The 10,639-nt window shown below is 41.3% G+C and overlaps 1 protein-coding gene across 3 annotated transcripts in view; it reads left to right on the top strand.

The window, feature by feature from the left end:
• Positions 1-2,172: 2,172 nt before the first annotated feature.
• The window catches only part of PTPN3 (protein tyrosine phosphatase non-receptor type 3), a 149,799-nt gene continuing 141,332 nt past the window's right edge, over positions 2,173-10,639 (top strand). For all 3 annotated transcript variants that reach the window (XM_015854307.3, XM_015854305.3, XM_015854304.3), the window contains exon 1: positions 2,173-2,362. In XM_015854307.3, the coding sequence (XP_015709793.2) occupies positions 2,236-2,362 (127 nt within the window). In that variant the 5' untranslated portion in view covers positions 2,173-2,235. The remainder of the gene's footprint in view (positions 2,363-10,639) is intronic.

The following is a 10,639-nucleotide window of genomic DNA, read 5'->3' as shown; positions in this document are numbered from 1 at the left end:
GATGTTTTGAGACTCAGGTAAGTTTTCAGAGTCTGACAGTATCATCTTGCAAGCAAGGGGCATTTCACAAAAAGCTATTTCCCCATAGTCATTCATCTTCATTCAGTTCAGCATTGCCCAGCTTTATCTCTGACCTGTCTCTCATGCTAAGCATTATCTGGGATTTTAGGTCAAGCAGGGGAGTGGATAAGCACATTTTTATTGGGAATATTCTTACAGGAAAAGGATGCAGAAGGAAAAATGCAATTACTTGGCCTCTTCATTAAATATACTGTTAAAGGTTTTGCAAGTCTGTCTTAATTTTCAACCCTATGAGGTCTTCAATCCATCATCTTAGGAGTGCTGCCATCATTTGAGAGGTCTTTAGTCTGTGAGTGAGAGTACATGGGCAGTCGTAGCACATGTGGAGGCAAGAAGGCGACAGCATCTCCATCATGCACTGCCTTGGCAACCACTGTTTCCTCAAGTGACCAACGATTATTTGCTCTAAATTCTAGGGAAAATTAATTCACTGTCATTTCCTTTACAAACCTCCCCACTAAAGAGAGGCCCCTCAATGAGCTACACTGCGGAAGTAAGGTGAATATAAGCAGCTCTCTCATGTTGTTTGTTAAAGTACTGAAGCAAGTACAAGGCTCCTATTTGAATGAATTCAGCCACTGAAAAACACAGCTTTTCATCAGTCTGTTTGAGTCTATTTGCACATGAAAAAAAAACCAAAAAAATAAAACCAACCAAACAAACAAACAAAAAAAAAAAAACCCACCAAACAACAACGACAACAAAACCAGCTCTTTGCAATCTTTGTTGACTTTTATTTTTTTAAAAAGAGAAGGGGGGTGAGCATTCAGATCTGCTGAGTCTAATGTAAACACTCACTGGCTGCAAAATGAGAAATGTTATTTACTCAGGTGAAAGAGAAGCAGGAAACTGCCATACTACATCATTCTCCACTAAGGAACCTCTTGTGGACCTGCCATTTCTGGGAGGACGTAAAGTTCTTAGAAGTGAGAATTGGTTTAGATTTTTTCTCTCAGCAAAACAGAAACTGGACTTGTACTGAATTTTATAGAATTATTTTATTTATTTATTTTTACAGCATAAATAATCAGGTTATGACAATAAGGTCACACTCCTTGTATAACACGACACTTGGCATGCATGCAATCTGAAATGCTCACTGCTCATTGTCTGCCTCATCCCAATATTTTACAAGTGTGCAATAATGATAACTTCCTCTTTCATGTGTGTTTTGTGCATAGATTTCAAAGCACTTTCTAAAGAAAGGGAGCTGTAATTATCTGTGGTAGAGATGGGGAAACAACAGAGAGCTAAAGCAATTTGCCCAGTGTGACAGGGCAAATTAGAGGCAGAGTCAGGTGTAAATCCCACGTCTACTGCTTTTTGGCTCTTTCCTAGCCACAGCCTCACTTGCACTCAACAATGCTTGGGGGTGCAACTGCAGTAGGAAATGGCTATGGGGATACTTTTTGATGTGCCCTAATGTGGAACTGGTGCAAGTCATAATGAGGGGCCACTCTTGGCATGAGGTCAGCAGAGAAGTGGTAATTAAACTGCATGGAGCTTTCAGGGCCATGCTGGGGGCTCTTTGCTGAGACCCTTATAGGGGTTGTGCTAAGGCAGAGATTTTTGTGGTTGCTACATGGACTTAGCTTCTCTGCAGGCAGCACCAGTAACCTTGCATTCTCCAGTCTGTGTATCTAAGAAATCACGGCCACATGGTTTGCATCAGTAGCAATCAGCGCTATTATTCATGGGGGCAGAGGTCTCTATGGCAGAGATATGGGGTTGTTTTATCCCACAAGAATCTATGCCCTGTGAGATGCAGAAGCAGACCATGCCACCTGTGTGCATAGCAAAAGGCTTGCTGCTCTCCCACGGTGCAGAAGCACCCAACTTATACCGCTAGCTGTGGTTTATTTGGCATGTAAGACTGATTCTAAATTACTTCCTGCACGTTCTCAAGCAGTCTCCCTTTAAAGTGCAGCAGCTGTGACATTTTGCAGGTTCTGTAATTTCAAATGAGGCGCTAAGAGACTACTTTCAAAAAAAATTCTTTTAATGAAGGTGGGTACCTGTTGCAGTGAATCAATTAAAGCTCTTCTGACACACAAGATGCGTGTTGCCAGACCTGCTGCACAGGTTTGTCAGGAGGAAGGATAACATGTGACAGTACACAGAAGCCAAGAGGGCTGGAGAAGATCAGAAGCTCGCATGAGCGAGCTGAGCTTTCCAAAATATTTTCTCGAAACGCTATTCAGAAGACCCCTGAACTCTCTGGCAGGCGGCACCATGGTGGAGCAAGAGATCCTGCTGTCGTGTGCTTATCCTCAAGAAAAGTGTAAGTGACCAAATGTGATTTTGTATGAGAAATGAAAGCAGGACACAGGAGAAAGGAAATGAAAGAAACGATCTAGCTATTATAATTGAAAAGGCAGAGGGAGTACAGGGGAAATGCTAAAGTGAGGAAATAAGGAAGCTATTAACTTTATATTGTAGGGATGCAATTGAAATATGATTAGTGCCTTTACAAGCAAAAGAAAGGATGCTTGTATGAAGAACTTTGATATAAAAGCGTCTTGAGGAAACTTGCTTTAATGTTTGGCTTAGTGCTTGTATTTGTGAGGTACTACGGTGTGGCACTGCAGGTGTGGTGGAGAATGTGAACAGTGTGCTCTGAGTAACTCAGACGGCAGCTTGGGGGGCTGCAAAATCTTTTTCTGGGAAGATATAGTATGGTGAAAGACAAAAATGGAGGTGGTTGTTGTTTGACTGTACAAACTGTCCAGAACTTTATGCAAATGTCAGCTGAGATTTACAGCACAGTTCAAAGATTCCCAAATCAATCCCTCTCTCCCCAAAGGAAGGTTTAACATCTTTGCTAAATATTATTTTTCTTACTAGAGACCATATTACAGTCTGGAAAGAATAACAAAAATCTTTGCACGTGTTTGGTTATAACAAGATTTGGAGTATCTAAAAAGTATTCTGAAAAACTCTGAGTTCAGCTCCCAAGGTGCCCAAGAAGAGCGTGTCAGGCAGGGAGGGAGGCAGCTGGCTGCAGGAGCAAGGCACTGTGCCTGGCCTGGACTTGTCTGAACAAAACGCAGCAGAGGCAAGAACGGAACTGGTATGTCCCGAAGCCACTCCAGTGTGCCGCCAGAGCAAAGTTCAGCGCTAAGAAAACCTTCTCTCTTTGAAATCCAGATCCTTTGCTTTTTGAATGGGTTGGCTTATTTTGGCAACACGAAGAGGATGTTATTTAAAGCTTACTCCAGATGGAAGGATTGGCTTTGTTCTGGATGTGTGCCTCTGTGCAGAGCTTGGTGCTGGCTAAGAGCAGGGAGGGCTGGGATGCCAGCAAAGATGCAGTTTACCTGTGGAGAGATGACTTCTCTCACAAAGCCCCAAATGCAGAAGACGACAGAGAATTAAATTCTTCCTGCTGATCTGAGTTAGGAGCCAGCCCGCATGTAGCCAGCCAGCCTTAAGGGGAACCAGAGTTGTGGTTGCTTTGCTATGGAAAACCAAGTGCTTCCTTTGCTGCTGACTAGTTGCTATTAGAGGTTTTCATAAACCTTTACATATGCAGGCTATCAGTAATTTATTTTTAGCTTTGCTATAACATAAACAACCTGAGTGAATGCTTTTCATTTCCTTTCTTTTTTCTCCTTTCTTTTCCTTTTTAAAAAGCAGATGAGCCATTCTGGGTTAAAATCATCCAGTTGCCATCTATGAAAGACAGAGGGTGAATGGAGTTCAAATTGCACAGTTTTGTATATTATATACAACTTCACACTGCATGTCATTGTTTTTGCATGTGTAAGAGAGAAGGATTTCCCAGTCAAGCTTGGCTCCCAGTAATGCAGAAATGTGTCAGCTGCAACGCATGCAGCACTGTAGAGTCTGAAAAATATGCACAGAAAAATCATAAGAAACACAAAGAAAGTAAATCCATAAGAGGAAGGAAGCCAGGTGATACCGCAGGATGCACAAGCTGGGCTCTCTAATTACATCTTCTGGTGGCATGAGTCAGGACTGGTCGCCCCCTGAAGCCACTGGAGTTGCTCCATGGGCTGAAGAAAGGGCCACGTAAAGAATCAGCCTTGGCATTTAGAGCATTAAGCACTTGCCAGGAACAGGTAGTACATCTTCCTGACACATTAACCAAACACCACTGAGCACTGAATATCTCAGTTCTGGTCATGAAGGGTCAATCTACCCCAGTAGGCGATGCATTTGAGCTCAAAACTCTGTGCTTTTGTGAACTGGTCTGAAAAGTTGAACCATTGCAGATCTTAGCTTAAAGACAAAACCAAGCCTTTTAAGAAATCCTTCCTGCTGTATCAAAATGGGCAAGGCATGTCTTTGTGAGTCATTGGCTATGTATCTGTTGCTATGTGAATTTAACAAGACACTCGAAACTTCATACCTGAAGTGCCTAGCTGTCCATGACAACGTATTTCCATATGTGTGTCCTGTTTATTGTCATTTATCTCTATAAATGATTTTCAGGGGAAAAATAAGACGTTTTATGGTGAGCTTTTTTTGTCTTCCAAAACATGCTGTGATGCTTACAACACTGAAGATTAGACCATTGTTAGTCATATATTTTCTATAGGTCTGCATAGGTTCAGTGCTTCACTGCTAAGGTATTCACTCCACAGGTGGACACTACATTTTCCTTGTGTTGTTCTGTTTTTTTTTAACTGATTACTTTGTCAGGCATCTCATCCAGTAGGATCATCTCAAGACAGATATGACAAGACCAGGAAGGTAGCCTGTGCCCTGTTGTTTCAGGACATGTTAAGATCTTACCAGCTCTTGCTACTGTTGTTTCTTTTTTTTTTCTCTCCTGTATCAGAAATTACGAATTGTCAAAACAGTGTTGTGTGAGGCGCACGTACCTTGGGTAGGCACAGCTGCCTCTCTAGGCTCAGCACCACCATCCATCCTCTTCAAAACCATTCTTCTCACCCCTTTTGGCAGAGATGGATTCTGAGGAATATACCATAAATTAGTCATTGAAATGGCTATTATACCAGTTAGAACAAAAAATGTATGTAATAAATGTGGTTTCTTTTGGAGTTGTGATAAACTTCTCGAGTGGCTTCACAGCTCTTCTCTATCTTGAAATCCTTTGTTTGTCTGCTCTTTTTGGTAATATTCTTATATTGCCAGAGCCCAAATATCTATTTTTTTTCATAACAGTAGGAAGGCATGTGAGAAAAGGATTCTGGTCTCAGCCTTTTAAAGAGGAGAGGAAAAAAAGTAACTTCACCCGGAACAAAATTAACCTGAAGACACTTTACAAATAAAAAGCACTTTTGTGTTGTACTTTAATTATCTGTAACAGAATTAAAAACCACCAAAGGGTTGGTTTTTGTTTTTTATTTCAGTGATTCCAAACTAATAATAATAATAATAATAATAATGATAATGATAATAATAATAATAATAATAATAATAATAATAATAATAAATATTCTCTTAATTTGAAAATAAACATGAAATTGCACTGTAATTTCAGTGAGAAGGCATTTGCATTTGAGGCTGGTTTGGTACTGATTGTTTTATCAGTCATAAAGTGTCAAATGTACATTTTCAGGATGGTTTGCCTAGATTTCAGGTATGAAAAAGTAATCTAAAATTGATAGATTTCATTCTTACTCGTAAGAGCATCATTGCAGAGTTATGCATGCAGTCATGGGAGGACGTGGGAAGTTCTCTGTGCGTCTTGAGGAGGCAAAAAATAAAATCTCTTTCCAACATAAACTGTGATCCCATGCAGCCCATGCCTTCCCTCACTGACACCTAGATCAATGACAGCCTGTCAAATTCTTCCTTTTTTTTTTTTTTTTTTCCTTTCTCCCTCTCTCTCCCGCCCAAAGAAAACTGTTAAATTCTAAGTTTTAGGGAAAATCATTTTCAACTACCTTTCAACTATTCATTATTTTCAAATCTAAAATCTCTTGTTTGACTGTATCTGTATCTACTTTGACCACTTAAACGGGATCACTCTCTGGGCAGGAGTAATTCTCTGTTAACTACCCAACTGTTTTTTTAATCACTTAACAAATTTGCTGGTAAAGACTTTTTTTGTTTTGTTTGGAGTGTGCACTGAAATATGAAGTCATATTTCAGTGTAGAGAACTGATACTGGGTGGACTACATGAGAAAAAGCACCACTTTTTGTCTCGTGGACCTCTTAAAAGCTCTATTGCTGAATCAATGTTTGGCCATATAATATGCACTCTGTAGGCTCCTTGTACATGCCCATTTTATATCAAAATTCCCTGCAGTGTTAAATCAGCTGTCTTGGAGAAATCAAAATATACTGCCCCAACATGATTACTGTTCTTGACAAGACCCGTCATATCGTCAAAACAAAAAACTTATTTAAATAGAGCTGTTTTCCAGGGAACTGCAGTGCCTGACTGTCAGGTATTTTGGCTCTCAGTTTTGATAACTTTTGATAACAAATTAATACATCGGTGTTCTTCAACCTGATCTATAGCAATAGTCAGATAATAAGAAACAAAGTTGATTTAATTCCTTACTTTTTTGAAATCCAAGTATATCCAAAGGAATAAAAAGTAAAGTGAAAACAAGGCTTAATTAATACACGTGCTCTTCATATGCTCCTCATCTGAAAGCCACGTGGAAAGCTATTTCCATGTGAATTCCTCTCTGTTGACTTATCTCTGGAAGAAAGGCTTATGTAAGGCATGGGTGGAGTTCAGGTAGAAATGTAAGCAAGATTGAGCTGCTCAGAAGTGATTGAGAAGTGTACTTGGGACAACTGTTTATATTCACCCTACGTAGTCCAGCTGCTAAAAACTTCTCTGAAAAACACATAAAACGGGTATAACCAGTACTGGCTACACGTTCTGCACACAGGCGATGTTAGCTGTCCCAGAAATGTGCCAGGCTCAGCTGGAAAAGGATTCAGAGCAAACACTTAAGATGTGAAAATCCTCTGAGGGCCTGGCAGCTGCATCAAGGATGCTCCAGAGTCCAGAGGACGCAGGGACTCTACCCACGCAGAGACCTCATGTTTAGTGTTTTGCTGTTCCTGCTGCTGTGGTAACGTGGGTGGGAATGCAAGCAGGGAAGGCTACCAGCAGCTGGATGCATTCAGCAGCTCATGCAGGACAGGCTCGGAGGGAAAGCTTTGCAAGAAAGGGAAAATTTGAGGAAGAAAACAGCAGAAAGAAGTTGAAAATGGGCCTGGAATATGTTTGCCATTCTGCTCAGTGCACACTTGGTGTCTCAAAGGCACACACATCTATGTCCTGCTGAGATCCTGGCTCTTGGAAGGCTTTCTGGCTCTTTGCAGTATTTCTCCTCATCGCATATGTGAGGTTTCTGCTGCACTGGAGATTTCTGAGGGACACAAGCTCTGTTGCAGTGGCTTCATGGGGCTGTTGATAGCAGCAGGGTTTGCTTATCTGTATTTTTCCTCAACAAAGCACATCCTTTCCTCAAGAAAAAAACAAACAAGCACACAAACAAAAAAAAACTTTACTTCTGCTACTGTATTTTAGGCACAATTATGCTGTTGATTTCAATACCATGATGGCAAAGTTGTCACAGAGTACTGAGAGCAAAGCTTTGCATGGAGTTTTCTTCCAGAGAGTTGGTCTAGCTTAGGACAGCCTTCGGGGGGGGGGGAGGGGGGGGTGTCTATCCCTCTCCTCTCATGAAAGAAAGATCTAGGTGTAAAATCCATTACAGATTTTTGAACTGGGCATTTGACCTGATGTTTAAGACTGAAATCCCAACAAAGCTGGTGGAGATTAAGTTCAAGGACTTATTTGTCTCTTTAGTTTACTGGGAGTCTCTAGCTGCATTTGTCTGCATGTCCTGAGTTGTCCCAGCCTCAGGTGCAGCTGAGTGAGCAACTCAGGCCTTAATTTGACTGTATCACCAAATGAAGTATACCTGCTAGAGGGTCAGTTAGCCCCATAGAGCCCCTCAGAGCTTACCCAGCTTTTAGGGATCCATTGCTCACCACACATGGTGGCTGTTGCTGTTTGCTGATGAAACACCAAGTTCATGTTGTTCTTGTCCTTTGGCCTAGCAGTAAAGAGTAGTTGGATTATTTCCTTACAGGATATAGGAATTTCCATGAACATGTCCAAATCTATTCAGTCTCCTGACAGTATGCCTGCCTGAGGGGAGAGGATGCTTTGACATCAGGCTGCCCTGTCCAGGACATGCCACCCACCTGGCGGTGGCCATGTGTTGCCTCAGGACAGGCCTGGGTTTCAGCTCTATTACTAGGACCTTTGTAGTTCAGATAAAGCACTAGTGGTTAAAATGCAACAAATCAAGTGCAGATGGGCCAGAAAACTTGGATGTCCTCATGCCAGGTGAGTGTCCTAAATGTGACAAACGTTACTCAGTTGCTTAATATGCTCTTTCTCTTTATGGACTAATGAATCCTGAATTCAGTTGTGTACAGTTGCAGCTGGAGAATGAGGAGCATACCCCTCCAGCCCACTCACCATGACCTACTTTTGAGCTGCTAATTGCATAATCCATATGAGAGGGGGAGGGATGGAGTTCCCCTCTTTAGAAAAAAAAAAAAATACTAAAAAAAAAAAGAAAAAAAGCCCACAAGGATGTATTTTGGAAGAAATCAGGTCCTGTCTGAAAGTAAGTATCTCCACATGGCTCTGCCAGATGTATTTGCATGTAGGTCTTTATACCAGCTACCTTTATTGGCCAGGCCCAAGCAGGTGCAGGCTGAGCTGCCCGGATTGTTGTTGCTGGTACCTAATGCTTTCTGTGCACTTTATGGATATGATGCTCAGGATTCAGACTCTACTCAAAGGCTTGGGATCTTAAGTACTGGGTATTACAACAACTTACGCTGAGTCACCTAAGCTCTTTATTGAATCTGGCCCCAGTGCATTTTTCAGGCTTATTTACAGAGCAGCAGGTATTATTACCAGCAGTAACTGGGTTAATAACAGGGCCTCTAAGAGAGAAAGCAATTTGTAACACCTGTGATGCTCTGACTGAAACACGTTCATTATCTGTTTTCAGTTATGTAATAAGAAGAACAATAAAAAGTGCCTTCTTTTCATAGAAATCTTGGCAGTACCTGTTCGCTGGTATATGGCGACTACATCCTGTTTGCTCAGTACTTGCACAGTTACATTTGCCCACAACATCCTCAGCAGAACACCTCTTGAGTGTTAGTAACCGGGCATATATTAAAAGGATAAAGACAGCAAATGCCAAAATGATAATAATAAAAGAAGACGTTTACCCTTGCTGTGGATAGTCAGTTGTTGTTGTATACTTGAAGCCTGACAGATGTGGTTTGCTGGCAAGCGGGTGAGAAAAAAAAAGGAATATCTTAATTTGTGGTGGGAGGGGTGTCAGGGTTCTCTTCAGTTCAAGACAAAAAGGCCTATAAACTTTCAAAGTTGTTCTTAGCAGCTCCATACACAACATATGGTCTTGTCCTTCCTAATCTTCTGACCATTCCCAATGTGGGAGTCTGCCAAATGAAAATTAAACAAAAGCTACCCTTAAAAAAATATTTAGGAAGCCCTGTTTTAGAAGTGAGTGCACATGCTGGCTGTGACTCAGAACACACCCACACACTGGGTAGACAGATTAGCATCTAAACCACTAGGCAAGTTCCAGTTCTTGCTCAGAAGGTCAAAAAAGCCTGGGAAATGGCCACTGCTCCCTTTCTCCTCAACACAATTATTTTTTTCCAGATTACAAAGTCATTTTGGATGGCACAGCAGTATAAAGTCAACTGATTTACTGTCATAAACAACTGTGCTCCAAGTTGGGAAGCAATTCTGTCATGTCTGGACGAAAGAATAAAGAGGGGATAAAAACAAACCCACCGAACCTCAAACCTTTTCCTTTGGATTTGTTTGCTATAACATTTGTTTCTGCTCCACAAAAACCACGGGGATCTCTATAACTTACTAGGGAGGTTGATGAAAGAGAGATGTAATCCAAAACCCCCTTGATAATACGCTTGTTTTTTCCAGACCTGGAAATGTCTAATTTGATGTCTTTTTTGTTGTTTGTTTGTTTTTCCCTCTGATCACATTATCACAACACAACAGCTGAATAGAGCAAGACTGCTATATAGATTTCACTTGGTGTTCACACGCTGTGGCTGGCCTGTTTCCAAGCCACCTGTGAGTTAAGTCCCTGAGTTGGTGTGACCGTGGTGGATACCCACACACTCTGTCCTCCTTCCCACCCTGAGAACACATAGGAATGGTGTTTGATTGGAGCAAAGAGCATTAGGAGCCTTGCCTGGGCCTGGTCTTGAATCTGAGGCATCTCCTGTTCCAAGAAGATGTTATAAACCAGTATTTTCTGCACTAGTTTATGTTCTATGGATTGTTAGAGAAAAGGGTTCAACGTAGCCTTGGAAGTTTGTAGGTTGTCCTGAAACCCTAAGTCTTTTCTACAAGTTTCTAGAGGTGACAACATTATGAATAAAGTCAGAATCAAAGGGAAAGTCAGAATCAAAAACAATTTCAAGATTTTCAGCCACGGTTATCAAATGAAGATCTGATTTTAAGTAGGAGCTGAATTAGGCACTATGCATCATCATGTGTTCTCAGCTAGC

This window comes from Coturnix japonica, chromosome 2 (genome assembly GCF_054131305.1).
Source record: "Coturnix japonica strain WE chromosome 2, WE-NBRP24, whole genome shotgun sequence".
NCBI classification, from domain to species: Eukaryota; Metazoa; Chordata; class Aves; order Galliformes; family Phasianidae; genus Coturnix; species Coturnix japonica.
The sequence above is the reverse complement of the archived record's forward strand: the minus strand, read 5'-3'. Positions and strand labels throughout refer to the sequence as shown.